At 62.6% G+C, this 27,540-nt stretch overlaps 5 protein-coding genes across 8 annotated transcripts; 2 read left to right on the top strand and 3 right to left on the bottom strand.

Annotated features, from left to right (window-relative positions):
• Positions 1 to 372: 372 nt before the first annotated feature.
• Positions 373 to 18,419, bottom strand: SPTB (spectrin beta, erythrocytic). Of its 2 annotated transcripts, XM_050975288.1 has the most exons (36): positions 18,268 to 18,419; positions 14,754 to 14,951; positions 14,528 to 14,679; positions 14,178 to 14,351; positions 13,977 to 14,068; positions 13,814 to 13,894; positions 13,606 to 13,721; positions 13,294 to 13,406; positions 13,027 to 13,214; positions 12,828 to 12,945; positions 12,325 to 12,483; positions 11,939 to 12,241; positions 11,639 to 11,789; positions 10,680 to 11,547; positions 10,460 to 10,597; positions 9,611 to 10,370; positions 9,320 to 9,522; positions 9,146 to 9,236; positions 8,926 to 9,072; positions 8,147 to 8,410; positions 7,799 to 8,014; positions 7,631 to 7,720; positions 7,258 to 7,533; positions 6,789 to 6,919; positions 6,324 to 6,528; positions 5,868 to 6,242; positions 5,483 to 5,727; positions 5,264 to 5,402; positions 5,106 to 5,190; positions 4,814 to 5,010; positions 4,619 to 4,728; positions 4,259 to 4,343; positions 1,364 to 1,533; positions 1,112 to 1,285; positions 998 to 1,040; positions 373 to 560 (listed from the first exon to the last, which is right to left on the bottom strand). In XM_050975288.1, the coding sequence occupies exons 2-36, from the start codon at positions 14,899 to 14,901 to the stop codon at positions 390 to 392; spliced, it is 6,978 nt and encodes a 2,325-aa protein (XP_050831245.1). In that variant the 5' UTR covers positions 14,902 to 14,951; positions 18,268 to 18,419; the 3' UTR covers positions 373 to 389. The 2 variants fall into 2 exon arrangements, with proteins under 2 accessions (XP_050831245.1, XP_050831246.1); XM_050975289.1 differs by lacking the exons at positions 373 to 560; positions 998 to 1,040; positions 1,112 to 1,285; positions 1,364 to 1,533 and adding an exon at positions 3,976 to 4,153 and having other exon boundaries at positions 18,268 to 18,417.
• Positions 15,707 to 18,152, top strand: LOC127059675 (serine/arginine repetitive matrix protein 2-like). The gene is made up of 2 exons (XM_050975306.1): positions 15,707 to 15,996; positions 16,298 to 18,152. The coding sequence occupies exon 2, from the start codon at positions 16,344 to 16,346 to the stop codon at positions 17,313 to 17,315; it is 972 nt and encodes a 323-aa protein (XP_050831263.1). The 5' UTR covers positions 15,707 to 15,996; positions 16,298 to 16,343; the 3' UTR covers positions 17,316 to 18,152.
• Positions 18,420 to 19,491: 1,072 nt separating the features above from the next.
• CHURC1 (churchill domain containing 1) lies at positions 19,492 to 21,611 on the top strand. The gene is made up of 4 exons (XM_030240427.2): positions 19,492 to 19,593; positions 19,752 to 19,887; positions 20,704 to 20,774; positions 21,199 to 21,611. The coding sequence occupies exons 1-4, from the start codon at positions 19,555 to 19,557 to the stop codon at positions 21,289 to 21,291; spliced, it is 339 nt and encodes a 112-aa protein (XP_030096287.1). The 5' UTR covers positions 19,492 to 19,554; the 3' UTR covers positions 21,292 to 21,611.
• A 561-nt stretch (positions 21,612 to 22,172) lies between these two features.
• On the bottom strand, positions 22,173 to 23,789 carry GPX2 (glutathione peroxidase 2). Of its 2 annotated transcripts, XM_030240426.2 has the most exons (3): positions 23,185 to 23,789; positions 22,787 to 22,957; positions 22,173 to 22,708 (listed from the first exon to the last, which is right to left on the bottom strand). In XM_030240426.2, exons 1-3 carry the CDS (start codon positions 23,269 to 23,271, stop codon positions 22,358 to 22,360), a joined length of 609 nt encoding a protein of 202 aa, XP_030096286.1. In that variant the 5' UTR covers positions 23,272 to 23,789; the 3' UTR covers positions 22,173 to 22,357. The 2 variants fall into 2 exon arrangements, with proteins under 2 accessions (XP_030096286.1, XP_009095381.2); XM_009097133.4 differs by having other exon boundaries at positions 22,787 to 23,789.
• A 132-nt stretch (positions 23,790 to 23,921) lies between these two features.
• Positions 23,922 to 27,440, bottom strand: RAB15 (RAB15, member RAS oncogene family). Of its 2 annotated transcripts, none has more exons than XM_030240425.2 (7): positions 27,282 to 27,440; positions 25,978 to 26,038; positions 25,775 to 25,835; positions 25,609 to 25,686; positions 25,442 to 25,531; positions 24,462 to 24,527; positions 23,922 to 24,338 (listed from the first exon to the last, which is right to left on the bottom strand). In XM_030240425.2, the coding sequence occupies exons 1-7, from the start codon at positions 27,403 to 27,405 to the stop codon at positions 24,183 to 24,185; spliced, it is 636 nt and encodes a 211-aa protein (XP_030096285.2). In that variant the 5' UTR covers positions 27,406 to 27,440; the 3' UTR covers positions 23,922 to 24,182. The 2 variants fall into 2 exon arrangements, with proteins under 2 accessions (XP_030096285.2, XP_050831267.1); XM_050975310.1 differs by lacking the exon at positions 27,282 to 27,440 and adding an exon at positions 26,935 to 27,275.
• Between the last annotated feature and the right edge of the window lie 100 nt (positions 27,441 to 27,540).

Raw genomic sequence — 27,540 nt, 5'->3', positions numbered from 1 at the left:
CACACCTGTGCCGTGCGTGCGGAGGGGGGCCGGGGGTGCACCTGCATGCGGGGACACACGTGTGCAGACGTGTGCGTGCAGGGACACGTACGGGCACGGGGGGCACACGCCTGGGGGGCACCTGCGGCTGCCTCCACACAGGGGTGTGCCTGAAGCGTGTAAATGTATGTATATATATAAATACAAATATATATATATATACACTGTGCACACGGACACGTGTGCTTGTGGCAGGGGGGCTGGGGGGCTCCTGCCCACGTGTGACCCCTGCGTGCCCCTCTGGACCTGGTGGCACCTGTACAGGCACCGCACACGCGTCTCCTTACGCACGCGTGGCCCCGTTGGCGTGATGTGGAGTGTCATACCCTCCCCCCCCCCATCCAGGGGGGTTATTTCTTTTTTGGGAAGAAGCTGAACCGTTTCTCCTTGTCCTTGCGGGGCAGGGGGGCTTCAGGGGGGGCCGGGGGTATGGGCAGAGGGAGGCTCTGCACCTTCCCGCGGCTGCCCCTACACTCCGTGATGGCCGCGCTCAGCCCCTGCAGCCAGGCCTGCAGCTCCTCCTGTGGGCATGGGGAGGTGGTCGGGGGGGCTTCCCTGGCCCCCCAACAGAGTCCCAGCCAAACCCAGGGCCCCCGGGTGCTGCCAGTTGCTCCAAGTCTTCTGCAGGCACCCATGTCTCCTCGGGCACTGCCAGCCCCTCATTGTGTCCTCATGGCACCCCTGGCCATCCCCTGCCCCTCTGAGCATTGCTGACCACTGCTGACTACATCTCCCAGCCATCCCTGTGTACCCTGGTCACTGCTGGCCACCACCACATCCCCATGACAACTACAGCCAACCCCATATATCCCTGGGCACCACCAGCCACCCTGTGTCCCTCTGGACCTCTGACCATCCATGTCCCCTTGGGCACTGCTGACCACCACCACATCCCCCAGCCCCCCTGTGCCCCTTGGGTTCCACTAGCCACCCCGTGTCCCCCCAGGCCACCCCTCACCTCATCCTTGCCATGGAAAAGCCACTCGCTGCCATTGCTGAGCCTAGGGACAGAGCACAGACACCAGTGCCACGCATGCCCACTGTGCCACCCCGCAAGGCAACGCACCCTCACCTGAGCTTGAAGACGTGTTTCTTCTTCTTGTAGCCCGCGGGCACCTCACAGCGGGCGTCCCACAGCCCCAGGGGCTCCTCGCCCTGGCATGGCAGCCCCAGCGCGCGGCTCTTGGCGTCCTTGAAGAAGGCGAGCTGGCCGCCCCGCAGGACACAGTACCGCGTGCTCCATGACCTGCACCAGCACCGTGTCACCCTGGGGACACCGCCCCGCCAGGGACACCGCGCTCGCCGCCACCGCTGCCGTGCCTACCGGTTGGATGCACGCTTGGTGGCCGCCTCCAGGTCGTGCTTGCGGCCGAGGTAGCCCTCCAGTTGGACGCTGCTGACACGGGCGGGCAGCGTGGCCGGCTCCTCCGGCTCCTCCCGCGGTGGCCGTGGGGTCGGTGACACCGGCTCCTCGTCACCTGTCCTCTGTGCCAGCTGTTGCAAGGCAACAGCACGGTTATGCCGCAGTGTCGCCCACCCACTGCCACTGCCGGACCCGCGGCAAGGTGTCATGCCCTCCCATGGTGGCACCAGGCACACGGGTTGCTGTCACCAGTGGGTCATAGACTTCAGTCTGGTGGCCTGGGGGTGGGTCACCCCCAGGGTCTCCATGCCAGTGACATCACCAGCTCCGAAATGTGGGAACTGGTGTCTACTGGGAGGACCGCAGTGAGTGGCTGGATGCCAATGACCCCACCAGTTCTGATAGGTGAGAACTGGTGACTGATGGGAGGATGGCTCAGCATCCCCATCCCAGATGTGATGATCCCCCACTGAGTGTCTGGGATCCTGCAGTGAGTGCAGCCCCGGGACCCTCCACGCAGTGCCAGTGACCCCACCAGATGCAGTGTGTGGGAACTGATGGCTATTGGGAAGACCCCAGAGAGCATCTGGGACATGGTTGAGCCCTGGCACTCAGTGTGGTGTCAATGTGTGTGTGTGTCCATGTGTCCAGCTCCAGTGTGCAGGAATTGTTGGCTACTGGGAGGCTGGGACATGGTCCAGCCCTAGGACCCCCAGATCTCAGTGCCAGTGACCCCACCAGCTCCAGTATGTGGGAATTGGTGGGTACTGGGAAGACCCCAGCAATCAGCTGGGACCCTCAGCATAGTGCCAGTGAAGCCACCAGCTCCAGTGCACAAAAACTGGTGGCTACTGGGAGGACCCCAGTGGAGGTTGGGACATGGGCCAGCCCTGGCAGCCCCCAGTCCTGTGCCAGTGTCTCCTCAGATTTGGGGTGATGAGGTTGAACCAAGCTAGATGAGCAGTCCTGGGAGCCACCGCAGTGTTGTCGCCAGCCCAGGGGACATGGGGACAGTGAGAGGTCTGGTTGGGGACCATGGCATCAGTGCCATCATCTCAAGGCATCAGTGGTGCCTGACAAAGGGGACGCCTATCCAGCTGGGTGCTACAGGAGGGGCTTGGTCAGGCCCCATGTCCCCAAGGAGCCAGGAGATGCCCATGTCCCCAGGCAGACAGTGGTCTTGTCCCCAGATGTGTAGTCAGGGGTCTTGTCCCTAAGCAGGCGAATGGGATCTTGTTCCCAGGGCAGCAGGAGATGCCTCAGGTAGAGGGGGCTTCTGTCCCCCAGCAGGCAAAAGTGTCTGTATTCCTGAGCAGGCAAAGACTACCTGTCCCCAAGGAGCCAGAAGATTCCCATGTCCCCCAGAACGCAGAGCAGGACCCTGTACCCGAGGAGATGCCCATTTCCCTGAGCCAGCAGAAATGTTCTTGTACCCCAGTAGGTTCTTAAGGATCCTGTCCCCACACAGAGAAAGTGATCTGGTCCCCAGGGATCCAGATGATGGCCATGTTCCCGAGCAGGCTGGCAGAAAGCAGAGAGCACTCCTGTCCCCAAGCAGTTGAAAGTGGCCATGTCCCCAAGCAGGCAGAGAGGATCCTGTTCCTGAGTAGCCAGAAGATGTGCATGTCCCTGTGCTGGCAGAAATTATCTTGCCCCAGGGAGCCAGGAGATGCCCATGTCCCCAAGGAGGCAGAAGAGGCAGAAGGGGTTCCTGTCCCCAAGGAGCCAGGAGATGCCCATGTCCCCAAGCAGGCAGAAGAGGCAGAAGGGGTTCCTGTCCCCAAGGAGCAAGAGGATGCCCATGTCCCTGAGTAGGCTGGCAGTAAGCAGAAAGGGCTACTGTCCCAGGCTGATGAAAATGGCCATGTCCCCAAGCAGGCAGAAGGGTATTCTCCCTGAGCAGCCAGAAGATCCCCACCTTCCTGATCAGGCACAAATGAGCTTGTTCCTGTGTAGGCACTCAAGGATCCTGTCCCCAGGCAGGGGAGAGTGATCTGGTCCCAGAGGAACTAGGAGATGCCCATGTCCCCAGGCAGGCAGAAGAGGCAGAAGGAGAGGTTCCTGTCCCCAAGCAGGCAGAGCCACAGAGAGCTATCATGTCCCTGCATAGGCAGGCAGAGCACGTGGGAGGAGCAGAGAGCTGGCAGTGAGCACAGGGGCTGGCACACGGTGACAATGCCCTGTGGGCAACGATGCCTGCCTCACAGGGTGACAATGCTGCAGGGTGTAATGATGCCCCACAGGGTGCTGATGCCATGTAGAGTGACAACGTCCCACAGGGTGATGATGCCCCACAGGGTGACAGTGCCCCATGGGGTGACTGATCCATACGGTGACTGTGTCTCTCAGGGTGATGATGCTCCACAGGATGATAATGACCCACAGGGTGAAAATTCCCTGCAGGGTGCTGATGTCCTGCACGGTTCCAATGATGTCCCGCAGGGTGATGATGTCCCGCAGGGTGCTGATGTCCCGTACAGCAATGATGTCCCTTGGGGTGACACAGTAGCCCCAGGGCAGACACTCCAACTCTGGCTGCTGCACGGATCCCAGACACAGGCATACACCATGGATGCCACCCCCAATGTCACCCCAGGAGCTGGGGCAAAGGGGACCTGAGTACCCCTCTGCCCACCTGGCCTTTTTGGGGTCATTCAACATTTATTCAACACAAGGCAAGGACAAGATGAGGGTTGGGAATGCAGGGATCAGTCAACACAGTGAGGTCATGGTCACAGGGGGTGCCAGGAGCTGTGGGACATGCAGGGACACATTTTTGCATGCAGGGACACCTTTTTGCATGCAGGGACACCTTTTGGTCATCGGGGAAGGTAAAAGCTAAACTCAAGAACTGACCGGCTCTGGTCCATCTGTAGTGGGCAGCGAAGTGTCCTGTGTGCTCACATCCTTCTTCTCCTCCTCTTCCTCCTCCTCCTCTGACCTGCACAGGGAGACAGCCGGTCAGCATCCCCATCCCAGACATGATCCCATAAGGATGGGGCTGGGCTGCTGCTCTGCTGTCCCCCATGAGGGATGAAAGCCTTGTCAGGGTGAGGCTTGACCTTCATCTTTCCTCTTCATCAGCATCAATTTATTGCTTGGAAAAGGCAAATTGCTAAAAAGCTCCTTAATGCTACAAAACATGCTTAAGGGCTTGAGAAGAGGGATGTGGAAACAGTGTCCCTGATCACATGGAATGATGGTGGCATCCCTTACCCGGCCTCCAGCTCCCCATCCAGATCCAGGCAGTAGTCGGGAGCTTCAGAGCGCGTCGTCCCATCCCGCACCAGCCCCTCACGCAGAGACCGCCCGCCAAGGAGCTCCAGCTGCCAGGCAAGGAGTGAAGGTGGTAAGGGATGGGGGGGAGACTGCGCCAGGGGAGGCAGAGGCCTCATCCCAAGCCTTTCTCACCGTTGTCAGCTTCCTGAGGGCGGCGATGCGCTCCTCCCAAGTGGCGGAGGACTTCTCAAAAGCCTCATGTCGCTTCAGCAGCTTCTCCACCGCATCCACCGTCTGCCCGTAGTCGCTGCTGGCCAGGTAGGGCTCCTGAGCCATGAGCCACGACTCGGCCACCGAGGCATCACGGGAGAACTGGCACACCTCCAGCACTGTGGGAGGGATGGGCAGCGCTCAGCCCCTGGACCACTCCCCCAACTGCCCCTGGCACTGCCGCACTCCTCCCCAACACCCCCAGCGCACTCACACAGCCGCAGCCGCTCCCAGCGCTGCTCCCACGTCTCCATCATGGCTTTCCTCTTGTCTACCAGCTCCACCAGCTTCGCCTTGATCTGTGAGGGGATGCTGTTAGGGAGTGGCCCAGATGGTATCACCCCCACTACCCCCCATCCCTGATTTCCTCACCTCTGGTGAGTCCTGGTGCTTGCGCTGCAGCAGCTTCTTGCCCAGCTCGATGCAGTCGGTAAAGTTCTTGCCTCGAGCATCCACCTCAGCCTTAATTCCCTGGTGGTATTTCATCAGCAGCTCCACCGAGGAGACATCCCTGAGGACACAGAGGTGCCAGCATCAGTGGTGCCATCAGTTCCATGCCCCATCCCGGGTGCCCGCTGGGTGCATCCATACCTGGGTTTCTCCTGTGTCTCAATCTGCCGGACAGTGCTCTCCATCCAGGAGAGCAGATCCCGTGCCATGCTGAAGAAGCGGTGTTTGTCGGCCGTGTCCGTCAGCCGTGCCCGGCGCCCGCTGCACGCTTCCAGCAGCTCCTGCAGCGCTCGGGACACCTCCTGCTCCTTCTCCTGGATTCCAGCTGCCTTCTCCCCGGCATAGGCAGTCTGCAGGCGTGCTGCTGTCTCCCGAAACTGCTGCACCTGCACAAACCACAGAACGGCTTGGGTTGGAAGGAACCTCAAGGACCATTGAGCCCAGCCTCCCACCATGGGTAGGGACCCCTTCCACCAGACCACAGAGAATCCTGAGTGCTGGCATCCATGTCAGGTTGGAGGCTCACCTGTGCCTCCAGCAGCTGGAGGTCCCTCTCAAAAGCGTTGTGCATGCGGTGGAAAGCCTCCACTGTGCCGGCATCCTCACCCAGATCCTGGGGCAGTTCCTGGCGCCGGGTGGCGATGAGGGCCAGCAGCTCAGCACCGTCATAGAAGTATTTATGGAGGTCATGGGAGGCGGCGAGGAGCTGCATGCGGGTGTCAATCAGCTCCAGGAGGTCAGCCCAGCTCTCATTCAGCCCATCCTTCCACTCAGCTATGGTGGCTGCCTCGATGTGCCCCGCGTCAATGAGGTCCTCAATGGTCAGGTTCACCCGGTCCACGCGCTCCTGCCCCACATTCCCTGTCTCCCGCGCAAACTCACGAAACTTCTCTCTCAGGAGCTGCATGGAGGGAAGAGAAGAGTCAAGTTTCCCCCCTCAAGCCACCCGCCAGTACCACCACATCCATGCCAGCCCTCTCACCATGACATGGTCCAGGTCCTGCCCCATCTCCGGGGAGGAAGCAACCACATCGCGCTCAGCAATCCACTGCTCCAGCTCTTCCACCTCCCGCTTCAGCTGGAAGAGGTGGGACATGTTCTCCAGGCGCCGTCGGCGCTCCTCAGCCGCCTCCTTCAGCCCCGCGTAGTGCTTGTCCACCTGGCCCTGCAGCCGGATGATCTGCTCCCTGCGCGGCCCCGGCACACAGACACCCAGTTCTCACCCGAGAAAAAATGTCCCTGACCCACTCGTGTTGACATCCGGGGGGGTTGGGGGTGAAGGACCTGCCTTGTGCTCCCCATATTATCCCTATATCCCTCTCCAACCACCTCCCTGCCCAACTCAAGCAGCTGACACTGCCAGAGCTCCAGCCAAACCCCCCACCCACACAGTTCTGAGGGCACAGGGTTGCCCTGAAGGACAGGGGACACATGGCGTAGCACCTACCCCTCAGGGTGGCCGGCAGAGAGCAGCTGCTGTGCCCTCCCTGCCAGCTCCTTGATGGTTTGTCCGTAGTCCTCAATGGAGCGCAGCTGCCGGACATGTCTCTTCAGCATCATCAAGCAGCTCTCCTCATCCTATGGCACGGGAAACATTGGTGCCATCAGCACCTGGCATGGCTGGGGGACAGGGACTAGGGCCTAGACTCAGTGCCTGCCCTACAGGAATGTCCTGGCACTGTCTGATGCCACAGGGAGCAATGGTGAGCTCAGAGGGGCATGGCATGGAATGGGATGGATGCTGTGTAATGGCACCAGAATGACAGGAGCAAGACACACCACAGTGCGTCAGATGTGGACAATGTTCAACAGAATGGCGTGGCACCACCTGGGTCAACACTGGACATCCCAGCAAGGCATGGCCCAGTGCAGAACAGACCCTCAAACATGGAGCACCACATGGAATCACTCCTCACCTTTGGTTTCTCCTCGGGTCCCATGAAGAGCTCCTGCTCGCTGACCCAGGCCTCGGCCTCGTCAGCATCCAGGTAGTACTGCTGGGCCTCTTCAGCCTCCCGCAGGCGCCGGTGCCGGGCAGCTGCCTCCTCCTGCAGCGTCTCCCACAGCGCCCGCAGCTCCTGCGCCTGTGCTGCCAGCTCTGGGCCTGGCTCCTCACTGCTCCCCGCTGCCTCTCCCCGGCTCAGCACCTCGCCCAGGCGGGGGGCATGGCCCGCCAGCTCCTTCTGCAGTGTCTGCCAGTAGGAGGGAAGTCACAGCGAGAGTCACCCATGGGATGGATCCCGAGGGACCACCCGAGATGGTGGCTGATGCTGCAGTACCCAGGCTCACCTCATTCCTCTTGGTTAGGCGCTGCACGCTCGGGAGGTCGGTGCCGTGATCCGTTGACCTCGCCAGGGAAAGCCGCTCCTGCACCCACAGCTGCAGGAAGGAGTACCCACTGAGCCTCCTGCAGCACCCATGGGTACCCCCAGCCCCTGCCACAGCAAAGATACTCACCGTCTCATCCTCCAGATCCCGTCCCAGCTGGTACATTGCCTTGGCAGTCTCCAACTCCTTCCTCTTCCTCTCCAGTGGCTCCAGCAGCTCAAGGACTCGCTGCCGGAGCATCTGCTCCTGCCTGGTGGTATCTGGCACATCCCCAGTACCAGGGGTGCCCTGCCACCCCAGTTCCTCCAGCTCCTTCATCCATGTTCTCACTTGCTCTTCCAGTCTCTGGTGGGGCAAATCCATGTGAGTTAGGGATCTGAGCTGAGATGGAGAACCTCAGTCCCATTAGGGAACAAACTCTGTCGCCTTGGACCTCCCATCCCTTCCCAAAGGACCCTGTGAGGTGCCAGTACCTACCGTCAACCTCTTCAGCAGCAGGTTGGTGGCGGTGAGGTCCTTGACCTTCTCAGCATGGCGCAGCTCCTCCTGTGCCCGCCCCAGCCAGCTCTCCAGCTCCCCGTAGCTCCGGGCGTACAGCGCCGCGCGCTCGGCCTCGAACAGCTGCCGGCCCTTGTCCTCGGCAGCGCCGCGCAGCTCGGCCCAGCGCCGGCGCAGTTCCTCCAGCCGCTGTGTCACCACCGCGCCGTACTGCGGCTTGCGCCTGGCCAGCTCCGTCCCCTCCTGCGGCAGCAGCACAGAGGTGGGTGGTCACTGCGGCATGGGGACATCTGCCCCATGCAGCAGGCTGGGAGCATTCCAGAGTCATGGAACCTCTCAGGACAACGAGTCCAGCCATTCCGCCAGAGCTGCCAAGGCCACCGCTAACCCATGTCCCCAAATGCCATGTCCACACAGCTTTTAAATCCCTCCAGGCATGGGGATTCTACCACCGCCACGGGCAGAACGTGCCAGGGCTGCACAACCCTTTCCCTGAAGAAATTTTCCCTAATATCCAATCAAAACCTCCCCTGGTGCAACTTGAGGCTGTCCCCTCTTGTCCTTTCCCTTGTTTCCAGGGAGCAGAGGCCAACCCCCAACTGGCTGCACCCTCCCATCAGGAAGTTGTAGAGCGCAAGAAGGTCCCCCCTGAACCTCCTTTTCTCCATGCCAAGCCTCCCAGCTGCTCAGCAATTCCTCATGCTCCAGACTCTTTCCCAACTCCTTTCCCCATCTCTGATCACAGTGCTGGCACTCACGGCCTCAATCTTCTCCAGCCAGCTCTGGTTGGGTGCCAGCTCAGCCATGAATGCCTGGTGCTTCTGCCACTTGCTGTGGAGACCACGGGCTTCTCCATAGGAGACATCCTGAGCCATCAGCATCTTCTCATCCACCCAGGCATCAAACTGAAGAGAGGGGTGTCAGTGCTCAGCTAGTGGGGACCCCCGAGGGATGCCACCAGCCATGCTGCATTCCTACCTCACGGCAGCTCTGCAGGAAGGTCTGTAGGTCGTGGTTGTCCTGCATCAAACCTGCTGCCTCCTCCACCTTGTCCATGACAGCTCCATGCCTGGCAGAGAACCATGGATGTGCAACATCAGCCCCGCTGACCACACACTGCCCAACCATCCGCCGGCCCTGTGCCGCACTCACCGCTCCTGGAGAGTTCGGCACTTCTCAGAGATCTTCTCAGCAAAGATGTTCTCCTCAGCCACCAGCTTGGTGCCACCAACCACCACCTCTGGGACCTTCTTGGCATTGCTCTCCACACCAGCACGAAAGTTCTGGAAGCGGTGCAGGGCAGCAGCCGAGCCCTCCAGCGTGGAGGGCAGCTCCAGGTGGGACAGCGTGTACTCCTGAGGGGCACAGCAAGGGATCAGCCTTGCATGATCACCCATTTTTGGGGTGTCCGCGAGACCCAAAGGACACCGCCTGAACACCCACCTGCTTGGTGAGGAGGATCTCCGCCTGCTTGGTGTCGCGAAGGAACTCCTGGAAGTTGCGGCACTGGGTGAGGAAGCGCTTCCGAGCCTCTGCCATCTTGCCCAGGGCAGCCCAGCCGTCCTTCACGCCGCCCAGGCGCTGCCGCAGCCCTTCGTATTCGGGGTCCGTCTGTCCCCCCAGCACCCGCTCCCCCGCCTCCACCAAGGCGGCGAAGGCTCCCGCATGCTCCTCAGCATCGCGCCGGGCCGCTTCGTGCCGCTGCAGCATCTCCTCTGCCTCCCCTAGCGACGCCGGCACCTCGTCAACAGCCGCCACAGCTTTCTGAGCGCCGAAAAGCCATGCCTGGAAGTCATCCAGGTCCTGCAGGAAACTCCGGAGCTGCCCGGCTTCCCCCAGGGACGCTGCGCGCTCTGCCAGGGCCGTCTGCAGCTCGTCCCAGGCGGAGGTGGCCATGGCCAGCTTCTGGGCCACCTCGGTGGCCGCCTCGGGCCGCTCCTCGGCCAGGCGCTCGGCTTGGGAGCGCAGGGCGGCCAGGCGGTCCTGGGCCACTGCCAGCTCCCGCTCGATGCCGTAGAGCTTGCGCTGGGTGGCCAGGACGCCGGCCAGGTCACGGCCCAGTTCGGCCGTAGCCTCCACCGCCCGGGCTTTGCTCCGCAGCCATTTCTGGGTCTCCTCGGACTCAAGGTTGTAATTGAGGAGGCGCAGTGCCGAGCCCACCGCCCTCCGGCGCTCTGACACCAGTTCCCGGAACCGGCCCCACCTGCGGGACAGAGGCGGGGGATGGCGGGGAATGCACCGGCACCGCGTCACCCGCCTGCCCCGGCACCACCGCCACCACCGCCACCGTACCTCTCGTTGAGCTGCTCCCGGCACTGCCGCACCTGGGGGCTCCGGGGGTGCCCGCTAGCCAGAAGCCCGTCGGCTGCCTGGTTGACCGCGGCGATCTGGGAAGCCACGGTGGCCATGTCTTGCTCCAGCCCCTCCAGCCTGTGGGAACGTCCAGGCTTAGAACGAGCAGCAGCTCAGGACAGGGCACCGCAGCACCGCCACGACGGGAGCTCCTTCCTACCTGCGCTGCGTCACGTCCAGGTCCTCCAGCGCCTGCGGCACCTCCAGCTCTGCCAGCCAGGTCTCCTTGGAGCCCATCCAGACATGGCAGGCGTCACTCTCCCCGAAAACAGTGTAGAGGTTCAGGGCATCCTGCAGCTGGCGGCCGCGGCGCTCGGCCAGCGCGGCCGCCTCAGCGTGCAGCTCCCGCAGGGCCGCCAGCCGGCTCTGCGCCTCGGGGCCGGCGCGCAGCTCCGGCGGGAAGCCCTCGGCCTGCTGACCCAGCTTGTCCAGCTGCTCCCGAGCGGCCGCCAGCTCGTCCAGCAGCTCCTGGTGCTGCCGCAGCAGGACGAGGGTGCGGGATTCATCCTGGCCCAGCTCCTCGGCGGCCGCCCTCCGGCGGGCATCCTGCAGCCCCTCCGCCAACTCCTCCACCTCCGCCTGGAACTGGAAGAAGCCCTCGGCTTCCCGCAAGCCGCGCCGTCGGAACGCCGCCAGCTCCTCCAACTGTGCCCACAGCGCCCGCACGGCCGCCCCCCGCTCCCGCAGCTGCTCGGCCGCCCGGCCCGCAGCCGCCAGCTCCTCGCCCACCGCCAGCGTCTGCTCCAGCCGCCCGCCCCGGCTCCGCAGCTCGGCCTCGAAGGCAGCGTGCCGGCGCTGGAGCAGCAGCACGCCCGGCAGGTCCTTCCCGAAGTCCAGGGAGGAGTAGAGCTGCTCCTGCTCCTTGATCCAGCTCTCTGCCTCGTCTAGCTCCCACAGGCAGGTCCAGAGGGAGCGGGATTGCTCCAGCAAGGCTCTCCTCCGCGCCGCCAGTACTTGCAGCTCTCGCCGGCACATCTCCAGGTGGCTCACGCGGTCCCGGATGACTTTGGGGTCGCAGGGACGATAGCCTGGGCAGTGACCAGGGTGGGTGCTCGTCAGGACAGTGTCCTGCTTTCCCTCGACCATGCCAGGGATGCAGGGGGGTCCTGGCGCACCTACCCTCAGCGTCAGCAAAGCGGAGGGCGGCAGCGCTGATGGCCCGGGTCTTCTCTGCCTGTATGGCCATGTCGGCCTCCAGCAGACGGTGGGTCTGCAGCAGCTCCTCTGCTTCCAGAAGGTGCTTCCCAGATTCAGGAGATGCCAGCTTCACCTGCAGGAGACCCTCAACCATTTTGCACTGACACCCAAAACTCAGCACCAGCACCCCAACATCTCATCTGCCTCCCCAGTGAACTCCCATCAACACCTGGTGGGACAAAGATGCGTCACCCATGGTGACACCCAATGCCCACAGCTCACCTTGACCTCATCCATCCAGTCGATGCAATGGAGCATCTCCTGGAAGAGGTGCTGCAGGGTGAGGTTCATCTCTAGGCGCTGACGCCGGGCAGCCAGCAGCTCCAGGAGCTGTTCCCAGAGCCGCAGGATGTTGTCCTTCCGCCCCTTGATGCGCTGGATGTCATGGTAGCCCTCCAGCTCCAGCTCCTTGGCCACCGCCTCGATGGCCTGCACCCTCTCCCTGTAGGCAGCCGTGTCTGTCTCGATGGCCTCGTGCTTCTTCTTGGCCGCCTCCACCGCCGCAAGGTCCTGCCCGAAGTTGTCCTGCCCAGCACAGAGCCCGTGGTGAGGCTCTGGTGCGCTTCCCAGGGTGGGGGGTCCCTGGGGTGGGTGGTCCCCCTCCTCACCTGGGCCACCAGGCGCTGGTTCTCGCTCAGCCAGGCCTCCCGCATGGCTGCTTTGCGGTCGAAGCGCCGTGCCAGCTGCTCCAGCTTCTCCTGACGGATCAGCTCGTTGCGCAGCGCCAGCTCCCGCTCATGCTCTGCTTTCTCCAGCTGCTCCCAGGCCTGAGGGAAGGCAGCACTGGACAGGTGGCACATCCCCTGTATCCCACATTCTCCCACCCACCCATGTCTTGTTCTGCTGGTGACCCCCAGGTGGAGGAGCACAACCTGCCATGGGATGGATCAGTCCTGTCCCAGTATGGATTCTGCTGGTCCAGGAGTGGACCTGAACTGCCCCAGGAGATGGATTCAGTCTGCTCCAGGACCCATCCTAGCCTGCCCAAGGACCTGAACTGCTCAGGGATGTACCCAGTCTCCCCCAGAAGAGGAGTTCGGTTTCCCCCAGGAGATGGACCTGAGCTGACCACAGGAGAGCCCCCAGCTCCCACAGCAGACGGAGCCCATACCCGGTTGATGTCAGAGACCAGGCGCCCCTCGTGTGGGGTGTAGACGCGCTGGTTGTTGGCCCTCATCCGCGACTGGATGGTGAAGAGCAGCACCTCCAGGTTGCCCTTCTCCTGAAACCTGCCCCAGAGAGAGCTCAGCATTGGGCACCCTTGGGTGCCCCACACCGCCGGGCGGGCATGGGGAGCGGGGGTCTCTTACTTGGGGGGCTTCTCCACAGTGCGGTAGGTGCTAAAGGCTTGCAGCTGGTGCTGCACCCCAGCCAGCGAGTTGGCAAAGCTACGGCTGTTGAGGGAGGCGATGGTCTGCTCAATCCAGGTGAGCAGGTCGGATGCCAGCCCCCCGTAGCCCTCGATCATCCGTTCTGTCTCCTTGGCGTGCTCAATGACCTGTGGTGGAACCAGGGGTGAGCATGAGGGGTTGGCACCCCAAGAGAACACCCCCAGCCGCCTCAGTGCCATTCCCTACCTTGCCCAGGCGCCGTCCCTCCACCTCCAGCACCTTCATCTTGGAGAAGTAGTGGTAGAAGGCCACCACGTAGGTGATGATGGACTTCTCATCGGGGTTCTCCGTGAACACATCTGCCCAGTGTGAGTGAGAGGTGTCACTCCTGACCCAACCTCAACCCACTTCACAGGTTACCACAGCCTCATGAGATCCCTCCTGTGCCCACACAGGCCCTTCTTCCATGTACTGGGAACCTCTCTGTGCTCCAGGCTCTGGAGCCTGGGAATGTCCCAGGGGAAACTGAGGCAGGAGGACTGGCAGCAATTGCCTCACCTTCTGGGTCAAGGAGAGGGGTGATGCCCAGGTGCCGCTCTGCCACGCTGAACGCATGCTCTAGGTTGTGCCGGGCATTGGATTTGGTAAGGTTTTGGAAGTCAACCAGCTCAGGCCTGGGGACAGAGAGCATGAGACAGCAGTGACACACCTGTAGGACATCTCTCGGTGCTACTGCCACCCCAGTGCCTGCTGCTGTGCCACCTACCTGTGCCTGTGGATGAGGGCATTGAAGGCCAGCCCGTCCTTCCAGCTCGAGGTGAAGTTGGTGACATTCACATGGGGATACCTGTGATGGGGACAGGGTGTCACTGTCACTGTCCAGATACTCACAGACCCTGACGCAGTCATGTGGGGGTCCCACCACCTACCCTGCTGTCTTCATCTGGCACCAGAGCAGCAGTGCATCCCTGGCAGAGCGTGTCTCACGGCCCTCCTGCGTCTCCACAATGATGTCCTGGATCTGGGGGCAAAAGGACATTCTGGGGTTTGAACAGCAGTTCCATGGAGGATGGCTCCCACCTGGGAATGAGGTGTGAAGCAGAGGGATGCCCCAAACCACCTGTCCTCACCTGGAAGCGGAGGATGATGGTCCAGATGAGGCCGAGGACGAGGCGGTGGTTGCCATCCACAATATCGTGGGAGCCCATGTTCTCCAGGTGCACCCGCTGCTCCTTCAGGAACTGCAGTGCCTTGTCCACATTCTCCAGGCAGTGGATCCGCATCCGGCCCTTGGTGGGCTTGGGCTGGGATGTGATAGTGGTCAGCACCCTCCCTCCCACACCAGGTACCCCAAGCCCTGCCCAGGGACACCCCCACACCCATGCTGCCACCTTAACCCTTGGCCAACTCCAAGAGGAATGGTGCAGCGTGCCATGACAGGCCACAGGTCCCAGGGTCTCTAGCTGGATGGGATTCCTACCAGAAGCTCTCCTGACAGCACTTCCAGCAGCTTGATGAGCACCCGTCCGTCCCGGAGGTCCATGTAGAGGTCTGAGATGCGGCAGGTGACGCGAGCCAGGTGCGAGTTCACCCACTTGGTGAAGGTTTTCTTCTGCACGGCCTCCCGCTCATCTGAAGGGACAATGGACATGGGGTCACCAACCGTGGGGACAACCCAGGTGGGACCAAGGGGACCTGCCACCCACCTGCCAGGGCTTTGATGCGGGAGCGCTCAAAGAGCCGTGCGGAGCTGTTGTCGTTGTCCAGCTCATCGTCGGAGGCGTCCCAGCGGACACTGAAGCGGCTGTACTGCTGCTGCAGCTCCAGCTGCTCGTAGTCATTGGCCGAGGTCATGGTCCCAGTGTGCCCCGGCCCAGTGGCCGTCGGCTACCAGTGAGAGGCCCCTGGGGGACAGCAGGACCATGAGCATCAGTGCAGCCACAGTGGCTCACTGGCCCTTCGGCACGTGGGGATTTGCGGCTCAGAGCCTTGGGATAAGCTGCTCAGAGGGATTTAGCCTCGCCCCACCCAGGTGTTGGGGGGGCACCTGGCAGCTGCCCTCTCCAGGACCACCGTGCTGAGCCCTGCCGAGCTCTGCTAATGGCTATTTACAGTGCTGAGTCCCCACCCAGGTCCCTCTGCCCAGCTGAAATCCCAGCCCAGATCCCTGGAGGTGTCCCCCCAGTCCTTGGATATGCCCAGGGAAGGGGCTGCTGCTCACTCCCACCGTGACCCCAGCACCCACTGCACAGGGGCTTCGGCAGCACTGGTGGCAGAAAGTGGGTGACAGCTGCTGGCAGGGGGGGGGGCACCCACCCCCAGGGACATTTGAGACACAGATAGGACATGGCTGGTATCTAAAAATGCCTCTGAGCAGCTGTCGGTGGCTGCTGGGGCCCCTGAGGGGTGCGAGGAGATGGGCTGGGGCTTCCCACAGCCAGCAGCATGTCCAGGACCTCTCCTGCAACCCAGAGCTGCACAGAGCCCTCAGTAGTGGGTGCCAGGGGGAACCCTGTGTGCCCCAAATCCCTGCTGTCCCCGTGAGCTGTGACAACCCATGGGCCCCCAGGTCCCCCTCGGATGCCCCGGGCATCCCCCATGTCCCCCCTGACAGGGTTATCGGGGCGGCCCAGGCTGTGCCACACCCCAACTCCGTACCCTAATCGGGGTGGCACAGGCAGGGCCTTGGCTTGGACCTGGAGGCACTGGGAGCGTGCAAGGATGTGGAGGAGCATGCAGGAGTGTGGGCAGCACAGCAAGGACACTCGGGAAGACGCCAGAGTGTGCAAGTATGAGGAAGGGCACGGAGAAGGGCGGCAGAGTGTGTACCTGTGAGCCAGGACACGCAGGGACTTGTCACAGCAACCACATGTGAATGAGGACACACAGAAGTGTGACAGAGTACGCCTGTGAGCAAGGACACACAGGGACGTGCCAGAGAGTGCACAGGTGAACAAGGACAAGTAGAAATGTGCCAGAGTTTGTATGTCTGAGCAAGGACATGCAGGAACACACCAGAGCATGCATGGGACACACATGACAGGCACTTGTGTGGGTGCAGGGCCATGCAGATGTGTACCAGAGCAGGCAGGAGGGCAGCCCCTCATGCCATGACTCCATGCCTCTGCCCGAGGACCCAGCTCGCCCTGGCAAGAAAACCCTCTGGGAGACCAGATTTGGGGTTTTTCCCCCAAAAACTTCAGGGACTGCCAGCAGTTTGGGTGTGCTAAGCTGTGTCTGGTCTCTGCAGGAGAGACCAGTTCTGACTGTGTCCCCAACAATACGGCAGCGGGGCCATGGCTGCGAGCATCCAAGGAGGAGAAAGAGGAGGAGGAAGAGGAGGAGGAGGAGGAGATGATGCCGAAGGGAGCCACAGCAGGCCCATGGGAGCATTCCGAGTGCGGGCGCTCACCCACCCTTTAAATCTCCCTCCGCCACACTGGCGCCTTCCGAGCATCCCTCCCTGCCACAGCCACGCCGCCACCAGCACCCGCCACCCGGGAATTGTCATTCCTGCCGCTCAGCGTGCGGAAAGCTGGGAATGCCAGCATGCCGGCCTCGCCGCCAGCATCCTGCGGCCGTGGCCCGGGCAGCGTCGCCTTCCCCGGCCAGCGGCTCGCCTCGGTGAATCAGCACTTCCCGGTGAGGAACTGGCACCGTGCCACCACCATGGTCCCCCCGCTGGGCATAGGGAATGTCCCCCCACACCCCAAGGGCGGCCGGGGCAGCAGTTGGCACCTGGCACTTACGGCACCCTCAAACCCGTTCCCTGGCTCATCCCTCACAGCCACAGCATGCTGCTGGCAAGCCCATTTCCAGTGCACAGAAACTCATCAGAATCGCCCAAAACACCCCAAAATTCTGCCCCATCACTGTCACCCAGAGCCTGGTATGTCCCCATTGCTCCACTTCACCAAAACACTTTGGATTTGGCATCTCCCCCACGTCCACAAGCAGCCATGCTCCAGTTGGGAAGGGGCAGGAGCCGGGGGGCATTCCCCCAGCCCCCCAACAGTCTCCTGCCTGCCAGGTGCGGGGCCAGGGCTGGGAGCAGATGGTCCCTCTCGGCACGGCCACGCGGCACAGCACGGGGCACCTGGGCATGGAAAGGCACGGCACAGCTCCTCCGGCAGCGCTGCCCTGCCCTGGCCAGGGCTCCCCAGCCACACTCCCACCCGCCAGGAGAATTTGGGCTTCCCCAGGGCCACATGCCGGCCGTGCTAGGACTGTCCCATGTCACCCAAGCCGGTGACACGCACACGTGCTGACACTCCACAGACATTTTTGGCTATAAATAGGCCTCCCCTGCGCACGGCGCTAGCCAAGCCCTGCTCCCTTCTTAGGAGCTGCCCCCCCCCGCACCCCAAAATCACTAGACGGTGCCCCAAAACCACTGCATAGCTATAAAATACTCCGTGGGGGGCCATGCTGGCAGCCAGCAGGGTTTACTGAGTCTCCTGTGTTTGCCACTGTTTTCCAGGGCACCCCAATCCTCTGGTTTGGGAGCTGGAGATTTATAAAGGGAAAAGCTGGGAAATCAGGCCTGGGGGACCCCTAGGTTTTTGGGGTGAGGGTAAGAATTCCCGCAGCCCAACGTCCACCCATGAGCATCCTCCTGGCACCGGGACAAGGGGGACCAAGGGCATGGCACCCCAAAAACCCTTCCCAGTAACCCACCAGTTAGCCCAGTTGCTAAAAACTGGGGGACAGAGTGGGTTGGGTGATGTGTCCCACCAAGACCCTCAGGACTTGGGTTTTCCACCACGTCCCAACAGTGCTGGGAGCACCAAGGGCTAGTGTGGGGAGCCCTCCAGGGGTTGGCACCCCAGGAAAAGTGTCCCCAGGGTGTGCCCACACTGTCCCCGGGCTGTCCACAGGGTGTCCCTAGAAAGTCACCGCCACTTGCCCGCCCCGTCCTTCCCGGGAGCAGCCCCGAGGGACACGGGGTGACAGCAGACCCCCCGCCGCGGGCGAAAAGGGGGTTCAGGCTCCCCGGAGGGTTCTTCACCCTCGCCACCAAACTTTCCTCCGTGCCCACCGTCCCCCGCGGTACCGCGCCCGGTGTTCGGTGCCGCACCCCCCACCCGATATCCCCGGAGCGGGCAGCGCCTGCCGGTGCCCCCCCCCACCGCGTGTCCCTGGGGACCGGCGCCTCCCGCTGTTCCCCCGATCCCTCGCGTGCTCCCCGGAGCGGCGCATCCCGGTGCCGCGGGGTCTCACCTGCGCGGGGCGGCGGGCGGGAGAGCGGCGGCGGCGGCGGCGGGGCCGGTGCGGGAGCGGGGCGGGGGGAGCGGAGCCGCCCTGCACCGCGATATAAATAACATTATCTGGGCGCGCAGGGACATTCCTACCCGGAGCCGGCGGCGCTGCCCGGCCCCGATAGCCCCGCTCCCCCCGGGAGGGCCGGGCCGAGCCGACCGGGCGGGCGGGGACGGGGATGGGCGCAGGGACGGGGACGGGGACGGGCCGCCCGCCCCGCAATGCAGCACAGCGGCGCCCCCCGGCCGCCAGCGCCACCGGCACCGGCAGCAGCACCAGCAGCACCGACACCGGCAGCACCGGCATCGGCAGCACCGTTGGCGGCAGCATCATTGGCAGCAGCACCGGCGGCACCGGCAACTGCGGGTTGCGGAGAGACGCAGTGCCCCGCCGACTCTGGCTGGGGTCCCCGGCCATACCCTCCGGCCCACGATGGGCTAGCCCTGGATGCCCCCCGGTAGTCCCAGGCATCCCTCAGCTAGCCCTAGGTGTCCTCCACTAGCCCTGTGAGTTCCCCAACTCGTCCCAGGCACCCCCTAGTTAGACCTCTGTGTCCTCCAGCTCATCCCAGGCACCCCCTAATTTGTCCTGGGTGACCCCCACCAGCCCTGGATGTTCCCCAAGTAGTCCGTGGTGTCCTCCATCTAACCCAGCAGTCCCCAGCTGGCCCTGAATGACCCCCAGCTAGCCCAAGCCACCCTCGAATCAGCTCTGGGTGTCCCCCACTATCCCTGGACGACCTCCAGCTAGTCACAAGCACCCCGCACCTGGCCCTGGGTGTTTCCCACTAATCTTGAGTATCCCCCAGCCAATTTCCAACACCCCACAGTTGGCCCTGAATGTCCCCCAGCTAGTCCTGGGTATCTCCCACTAGTCATGGATGCCCCCCAGGTACTTTCCGGGGTCTCCCACTAGCCCTGGATATCTCCCAGCTAATCGCAGGCAGCTCCCAGCTAGCCCTAGGTGCCCTTCGCTAGCCCTGGATGCTTCCCAGGTTTCTCTAGGTGTCCCCCACCAGTCTTGGGTGCACCCAGGTAGCTCCAGGTGTCCTCCACTAGCCCTGGGTGCCCGACTAGCCCAGACCCCCGCAGTTATCCCTGGTTGCCCCAAGCAGCCCCACGGCCCTTTAGGCCCCTCCCATTTCCAACCTAAACCACGCCCACACCCCGAGCCTCGGCCCCGGCCCCGTCGCTGAGCCCCGCCTCCCGGCGCAGGTCTCGCGACATTTGCGGGGGAGGGCGGTGCGAGATGTGCGGCGGCTGTGTGGGCACCGAGTACCCCGAGCGGGTGAGGGCGGGCGTGGGGGGCACCGGTCCCGGTTCCGGTCCCGGTCCCGGTCCCGGTCTCGGTCTCGGTCTCGGTCTCGGTCTCGGTCTCGGTCTCGGTCTCGGTCTCGGTCTCTGTCCCGGTCCCGGTCCGGGTCTTAGCCTGTGTTCCTGCCCTAGGGCACTACCTGTCTGGAGGGCGGATCTTTCCTCCTGAACTTCGTGGGGTGCGCGCAGTGCGGCCGCCGGGACTTCGTGCTGGTCAGCAACCGGGCCGAGGGCCTGCACGGCGGGGAGGAGATCGTCACCTATGACCGTGCGGTGGGGGGCACCGGGGGGGTGAGGGCCCGGGAGGGCTTGAGGGGGTGGAGGAGCCTTTGGGGTCTGGCGCTTGGGATTTTTAAGGGTTGGGGGTCCTGAACTGGCCTTTGGGGTTTGAGACTCTTTAGGGCGACATTTGGGGGATCCCTAAGCCATCATTGGGGCTCAGGGTTCGCTGAAGATTGGGGGTCTTGAGGGCTGGGAGGGGTCGGGGATCTGGGGGTGTTGAGTATTGGGAGAGACCTTGGGTCTTGAAGGTCTCGAGGGATGCTGAAGGGTCTGGGGCAGCTTTGGGGTCTGGAGCTTAGGCGATCTTGAGGGTTAGAGAGGACTGGAGGGGACCCTTGGGATCTGGGGGTCTTGAAGGCTGGGGGGCACAGGTGGAGGCCTTGAAGGTTGAGGGCTGGGGGTAGTGTTTGGATTCTGGGGGGTCTTGAGGGCTGGGAGGGACTCCTGGGGGCTCTTGAGGTCTGGGGCATGATGCGGGGGGAGGCCTAAAGGAGGATTAGTTTGAGCATGGAAAATTTGGGGCCCCAATATTTGGGGGATCCCTGAGGGTGGGAATGGTGGATGCCCAGGGAGGGGGTCTCAGATTTTAGAGGGAGTATCAAGGAGCTGCCGATGGGCATTAAGAGGGATGAGTTGCTGTGGGGGAAATTTGGGGGCTTGATGCTTTGGGGACTGCTACGTCTATGCCCTGGGAATGAGGGCAAGCATGGAGGATTGAGGCTTGTCCCAAGAGACTGGGACTGAGGGGAAACCCCAGGAACAGGGTCCATGTCCTCTCACGCCGCTGTCCCCTGTCCGACAGATCTGTGCAAGAACTGCCACCACCTGATTGCACGCCACGAGTACACCTTCAGTGTGGTGGATGACTACCAGGTTTGTCTCTTGTCCCCCAAAAGCCCTTCCCAACTCTGTCTCTGGAATTCCAGACCCACCCTTCCACGGGCTGATTCCCACCTTCCCTGTGACAGAGTCTTGAGGGATTCAGAGCCCCATCCCTGTGTTCAGGACTACCTGGAGTCCCCCCAGTACTAGTCCTTGCCTTGTAGGGGAAGCCCAGCTCACCTGGCATGGGAATGTGGGTGATGGGAGGGGGCTGTGACCCTCATTCTTGGCACATCTCCTATGCTGCAAAGGGCTGGAAAAAGGGCGCAGGGGAGCCGGTGGGGCTTGAAATTAGATCCCCTGGCTCTGATTGCAATCGGGGATCGGGTACCAGATATGGCTCGAGTTTCCCTGTGGGGGAGCAGGGCTGTGGCACTCCCCCTTTTTCCAGCCTCCCCCCTTTTCCTTCCCCCAGGAATATACCATGCTGTGCCTGCTCTGTGGCCGTGCTGAGGATTCCGTCAGCATCCTGCCTGATGACCCTCGCCAGATGACCCCGCTGTTCTGATCACCATGTGTATCCCGGGATGAGCTTCCAGGAGCTCTGGATCCCTGGCACTGTATTTCTGGGGACCACACAGTCCCTGACATGATTTGCCCCTCCAAACTTCCAGCCTGGATGCAGCAAACACCCAACACTGGATGCTGCCATGTTTCTGGAGCCTTTTGGCTCTGACCCTGACTGCAAGGATGGGATGCAGTGCCATGGCCCAAGCCCCCTGTGTGCTGAAGACATAAAGGGGTCCCCAAAACAGGATCCAAAGGGATTCCCACCCCATCCCGCCTCAGGAGCCCTCATATGTGGGGTAATAAATGTGACGTGTGACAGCTCAGTGGCACAGGCAGGAGTATTTCAGGAGTGGGCTTCACCCCCTGGAGTTGGTGAAGGGTGTTGGGGGCTGATGCAGGAGACTTTTTCCATCCCAGGAGCCTGTGGAATTCCTCCTTGGCCCTTCCCAGCACTGGAGAGTCCACTGCACTCTCCAGCGCTCTCCTAAACACTGCAGAGAAAGGACTTGGATAATTTTTCCTTCCCACTGAGTTGGTTTGGGGTCACTTCCCCCTGCCCTGGGGTTTGGAACCTGGCCATGCCCTGCTGGGAATTCCATGTTCCTGAGGCGGGAAGGAGCTGGGTGTGGGAAATCACTGCCCTGGGGTGGGTGAAATGTTGCTCTTGGCACCCAGCCCCAGTAGCACCCATGGGGAAGTAGGTGCAGCTGGCCTGGCGCCCACCTATCCCTGAGCCTCCATTTCCTGGATCTGGCCTTTCAGGGCTGTGTCCTCCTTCCTGTTCCCCCCAAGAGCCCCCAAGAACCACATGGGTATGGGTATGTTTCCAAAAACCTCATGGATCCATTTACCCTCCAAAAAACCACGTGGATCCAGGCATACTCCCTGTGGCTCATTTATTGCCACCAGCCCACACCGCCCCAGAGGCTCCAACCCTCTGCCCCCATCAAGCCCCCTCCCCATGGAGGTTTCAGAGGGGGCTGTCACTCTGCGGAGAGCTGGGGCCATCCCGGAGTGATGCCAGAGCCAGGATCACACCAGAGCCAGGATCACACCAGCTAGGATTACTTGGCCAGCTTGAGGAGACGCTGGATGTCGGGCTCCAGCTGGGCCGTGGGCACACGGGGGCTGTAGCGCCGGAACGGTTCCCCCTCAGGCCCCACCAGGAACTTCTCAAAATTCCAGGAGATATCGGAGCGCCGCACAGGGCTCCAGACGACAAAGCGGGGCTCGGCCAGCAGGTGTGCAGGCTCGTCAGCCGGTGCAGGCAGGTGAGCCTTGAGGTAGGCGAACACGGGATGGGTGTCACTCCCGTTCACCTGGCACTTCTGGAACAGGGTGAAGTTGGGCTCGAAGCCACCCCCGGGTCGCACGTGCTTCAGGGTGTTGAGGATCTCCTCATTGGTGCCATTCTCCTGTGGTGGGGAAGGAGAAATCCAGAGCCCTGTGTTTCCCAGCTCCTCACCCCCCACCTTGTAGCCCATAGGACTTACCTGGTATCCAAACTGGTTACAGGGGAAGCCCAGCACGACCAGCCGCCGGGGGTAGCGGGCTTGGAGCTGGTTGAGCTGGGTGTAATCCCGCACCGTGGTGCCTCAGAGCGAAGCCACATTCTCAATCAGGACCACGCGGCCCCGGAAAACACCAAAATCCACTCTTTCCCCCTGCAAGGAGGTGGCGCTCAGGTCATAGAAGGACTTGGCGATGGGGACAGTCATGGCTGCAGGTGTGCGGCTGCTTGTGCCCCGTGCCCTGCGCCGCCTCTTAAGGGCTTCCTGGTGCTCACGTCACGGTCCAAAGGTCTCCAGGCCCCGCCACGGCTCAGGAGAAACCTGAGCCGCCCATCCCAGTGGAAGGAGGAAGGTGGCACAGGGCCAAGGCGATGCTCTACCTGCCTCAATAATTCATGGCACGGTGTGCTGCGGCTGCTCATCCTAGTGCCTGCAGGATGTGGGATGCTCCCAACCTGGCACGGCATGTTCCCGAGGGTTGGGAATGACAGAGTTGGGGAGTAACGGGAGTCAGGGAATAACAGGAATCTGGGAGCTGGGGCTCTGTGGGGCAGAGGAGGAGGGGACAAGCATCCCAGTACTCTTCCTTGCCTGGTGCTGCCATGGCATCACCTCTGGGGCCTCCTGTGCAGCCCATCCCAGTGCCCACCAGTCCTGGGACCCACTGGTCCCAGTACCATCTCCACCCTTGAGCCTATCTGCTGTGCTGCCTACCATTGTCCTGTGGTGCCCATCCGAGTGCCTGGCCAGCATCCTGGTGTCCACCTACATCCCAGTAGGTTCCACTATCTTAGTGCCCACCATCATCCCAGTAACCACCCATCCCAGTCCACCACCATCCCACTGCTGGCTCATCCCGGTGCCACCACCAAGTTTTTTGACCCTGTTCCCACAGCTGGGGCTGAGCTGGTACCCTGGCAGGCTGTGGTGGTGGCCATGGCACTCCATGGGCATCATGCCCTATGTCCCTGTGCTCAGCCTGGAAAGGGGACACCATGCCAGCAGCCCCAGATCACCCTCAATTATTGATCACTGCTCAAGTGTCCGTGCCCAGGCTGTTCCTGCTGCCATGGCATCATGCCCATAGTCCCCCTGGAGCACACGAATCACCAGCCCCTCCAGCATCACCTTTATTCTGCAAACCACTGTGTAAAACCGGGGGTCCCACAGGCACGGGATGGCACAGGGTGGGCACACAGTGCCTGGACAGCCCCCACCCTACCCGCACAGGTGCCAGGATGGGGGGGCCCCCCCTGCCACATTCCCTGTCCCTGGGGGTGTCCCGTGTTGCCCCCCACTCTATGGGGGTTGCCTCAATCCTGCCCCTACCATGCCCCCTGACACAGCCTGGGGAGGAGGGGTCGGGGGGTCCCAGCCTTCAACACCAGCAGGTTTTGGGGGTGTCCTCACTCCCCAGGGGCTGCTGCTCGTCCTCCTCCAGCCGGGCCAGGGTGGGGGCACGGGGCAGCCCCCGCAGCTCATCCAGCTCCTTGCGATGTGCCTGCAGCACCAGCTCCGTCAGCCGTGTGAAGGACTGTGGGAGAGGGGTGGGGTGAACCTAGGGGACCACTCCAGTACCCCATGACCTCTCCAGGCCCCCCAGGCCAGCCTCAACCCCCTCAGAAACGCCCCACCCCCCACCCTAGTCCCCTCATACCTCCTTGATGTTGAGGTTGCTGCAGGCACTGGTCTCGTAGAAATCCATCCCGTATTCCCTGGCCAGCTGCGGCACCAGGGGTTTGGCAGGGACGGGGGGTAGCGTGATTTGGGGGGAGGGGGGGATTCAATACCCCTGCCTCCCCTCTCTGGAACGTGAACAGCCAGGCATGGACAGACAGGAGAGCTGGGGGGGGAGGGCTGGTATAGGGACACACCTGGGGTTGGGTGGTGGGTGCAGGGGGCCCTGGGAGAGGTGCTGGATGCTTTGGGGTCCAGAGGTCACTTGGAGGCATACTGGGGCGGGGTTGGGGGTTGTTGGACACCCTGGGGTAGCACTGGGCAGTAAAGGGGTTTCCTGGATGCTCTGAAGCTGCAGGGGGAGGTAGGTGGTCCCTGGGTTCAAACTGCAGGAGCGTGGGGGGTCACTGGACACAGTAGGGATGTTTGGGGTCCCTGGATATGGGTAGAGCTGCAGGAAGGCTGTTGGGGTCCATGTGGAATGCAGGAGGGGCATGTGGAGGGTCTGGCCATGCTGGAATTGTAGGGAGATGCACTGGGTGCTTTTGGGGTCAAGAGGTCCCAAGGGGGACACAAGGGAGGTCACTGTGTTCTTCAGGGGTACAGGAGACAGTGCTGGAGGCACGGGGAGAGGTTAGGGGGTCTCTGAATATTTTGCAAGTGGGGACGAGGGAGCCTTGGGGGTGCACAACCACTGCAGAGATGAAGGGGAAGAGGGTTCCCAGACACTGGGGGAGCTGTTTTTGGGGTGCCTGGGTACAGACTGCAAGAGGATGGGGGTCCCTGGTCATGCTGGGAGGGACTCGGGCGGCTTGGGGGTCCCAGACAGAGGTAGGGCTGCAGGAGGGCGTTCAGGGTCCCAAGTGCAGAGGGGGCTCAGGGAGAGGCTGGCCATGCTGGGGGTGCAGGAGGGGTCCTGCCCCTGGGGGGGGGGGGGGGCACACAGCAGCCCCCGCTCACCTGCAGCCCTTGCTCTTTGGGCACTTGCCTCTTGTGCTCCTCGTCTGCCTTGTTCCCGATGAGGATTTTCTGGACGCCATCCGGTGCGTACTGGCCAGGGGAACAGTGTAAGGACCCACACATGCGGCTGGGGAACCTCCAGGCTGGGGAACCTCGTGAACCCCCACCTCATCCACGTCGCTGGCCCACTTTACGATGTGCTGGTAGGAGCGCTCGCTGCTGATGTCATACACCAGGAAAATGCCCTGCAGGGGGTGGGGGGTGGCTGTTGATACCCCAAAACTGTGCCTCAGTTTCCCCTCTCCTGTGTACCAGGACGGGGAGCCCCCATACCTGAGCCCGCCGGTAGTACTGCTTGGTGATGGTCTGGTACCGCTCCTGGCCGGCTGTGTCCCTGCCAAGCAACAGCAGGTCAGTGCCACCACCCATGGCATGAGTTTGGCAGGGCTCAGCCCTTAACTTGGGTGGGGGGAGCAGGACTCAGACCCCCCAACATTTCTTCCCTCTTGTCCCCAGGATCCAAGACTGCCACTCACCAGATCTGTATCCGCACCTTGATCCCATCCACCTCGATGGTCTTCATCTTGAAGTCGACACCTGGGATTGGAACGGGGTATGGTGTCCTGGTGTTTCCCTTTGCAGGAGATGCTGTCACTAGGGGCCCTGTGGTCCCCTCACACCTCCTGACCCATCCCACGCCCCACCATGGCCTGGTGCTGGTCCCCACACCCAGCGCCTGGCCTTGCAGGAGGCCCGGGTGCCAGGTGCTGCTGGTGCTCCCAGTTCCCTGGTGCTTCAGCTGTACAGTTTTCCCAGCTCCCCAGTGGTACAGCTTCTCAGTGCTGTGGCTGCCCAATGCTCTCAGTTCCCGGCTGTATGCTGCTCCCGGTTCCCCTGTGCCAGAGATGCTTGGTCCTCCCGGTTTTCCCATATCCAGGATTTCCTGGCTCCCTGATGCTCCCGGTTCCCTGGAGCACTCCAGAGCCCCGGCTTCCCAGTTTCCCTTTGCTGCAGTTTCCCGGTGGCCCCGGCTTGTGGATGTCCACAGTTTTACTGTTTCCCGATGCCAATTACATCCCGGTTCCCCGGTGCTGCGACTCCCGATGCTCCTGGTTCCCCGGTGCCCACATTTTTCCCTCTCCCCGGTGCCCGATTTTCCCGCTCTCTGGTTACCTGTTTCCCTATGTTTCTAGTGTTGCAGCTCTCCAGTGCCCACAGTTAACCCTTTCCCGGTGCCCTCGGTTTTCCCGTGCCCACCACTCCCCAGTGCCCCGGTTTCCACATCTCCCTGGTGCCCTGGTTTCCCGTTTCCCCGATCCTGTGGCTTCCCAGTTCCTCGGCAGTCCCGGTTCCCCGATGCCCACGGTTTTCCTGTTCCCTGGTTTCCCGTTTCTCGGTTGCTGAGTCTCCCATTTCTCCAGTTCCCACGGTTTTCCCGCTCCCCGGTTGCCCATTTTCCCGTTTCCCCGGTGCTGTGGCTTCCCAGTACTCACCGTTTCCTGGTGCCCACGGCTTCCCAGTTCCCCGGTTTCCCTTTTCCCCGGTAATGCGGCTCCCCGTGCTCCCGGTTACCCGGTGCTGCGCCTCCCCATCGCTCCCGATTTCTTGATGCTCCCGGTTTCACGCTTCCCCGGTGCCGCGGCTCCCCATTTCCCCGCTGTTCCCGGTTCTCTGGCTTCCCGTTTCCACGGTGCTGCGGCTCCCAGTCTTCCCGGTTGCCCGGTTCCCCGATGCTCCCGTTTCCCCGGTGCTGCGCCTCCCCACTGCTCCCGCTTCCCCGATGCTCCCGGTTCCCCGTTTCCCTGCTCCCGCCGCCGCGGCCGCCGTGCGCTGCCGGTACCGATGGTGGAGATGTGGGCGGGGTGGAACTGGTTGTCGGTGAACCGGCAGAGCAGGCAGGTCTTGCCCACGCCCGAGTCCCCGAGCAGCAGCAACCGGAACAACACGTCGTACTGCTTGGCCATGGCGGGCCCGGGCCGCCGCCGCCGCCGCCACACCGGGGCCGCTCCGGGGCCGCGAGCTGCGCCGCCGCCGCGCCGGGCCGGGCTGGCACCGGGGGATGCACCGGGGCGGGGCGGGGCGGGGGCGGCGGCGGCGGG

Source organism: Serinus canaria, chromosome 5 (assembly GCF_022539315.1).
Source record: "Serinus canaria isolate serCan28SL12 chromosome 5, serCan2020, whole genome shotgun sequence".
In the NCBI taxonomy this organism is placed as follows: Eukaryota; Metazoa; Chordata; class Aves; order Passeriformes; family Fringillidae; genus Serinus; species Serinus canaria.
Note: the sequence above shows the minus strand (reverse complement) of the source record. Positions and strands in the feature narration are given on the sequence as shown.

Bases quoted from the DNA above. Each gene is read 5' to 3' on its own strand.
- SPTB (XM_050975288.1), bottom strand. From the start codon at position 14,901: ATGACCTCGGCCAATGACTACGAGCAGCTGGAGCTGCAGCAGCAGTAC. The intron at 11,790-11,938 runs GTGAGCTGTGGG...GGTCTCCTGCAG, and splicing joins ACTGGATGGATGAGGTCAAG to GTGAAGCTGGCATCTCCTGA. The intron at 6,243-6,323 runs GTGAGAGGGCTG...CCCTCCATGCAG, and splicing joins AGGACCTGGACCATGTCATG to CTCCTGAGAGAGAAGTTTCG.
- LOC127059675 (XM_050975306.1), top strand. From the start codon at position 16,344: ATGGCTGCGAGCATCCAAGGAGGAGAAAGAGGAGGAGGAAGAGGAGGA.
- CHURC1 (XM_030240427.2), top strand. From the start codon at position 19,555: ATGTGCGGCGGCTGTGTGGGCACCGAGTACCCCGAGCGG. The intron at 19,594-19,751 runs GTGAGGGCGGGC...TTCCTGCCCTAG, and splicing joins GCACCGAGTACCCCGAGCGG to GGCACTACCTGTCTGGAGGG. The intron at 19,888-20,703 runs GTGCGGTGGGGG...CCTGTCCGACAG, and splicing joins GGAGATCGTCACCTATGACC to ATCTGTGCAAGAACTGCCAC.
- RAB15 (XM_030240425.2), bottom strand. From the start codon at position 27,405: ATGGCCAAGCAGTACGACGTGTTGTTCCGGTTGCTGCTGCTCGGGGAC. The intron at 25,836-25,977 runs GTGAGTGGCAGT...GTTGCTTGGCAG, and splicing joins AAGGTGCGGATACAGATCTG to GGACACAGCCGGCCAGGAGC. The intron at 25,687-25,774 runs GTATGGGGGCTC...CACCCCCTGCAG, and splicing joins AGTACTACCGGCGGGCTCAG to GGCATTTTCCTGGTGTATGA.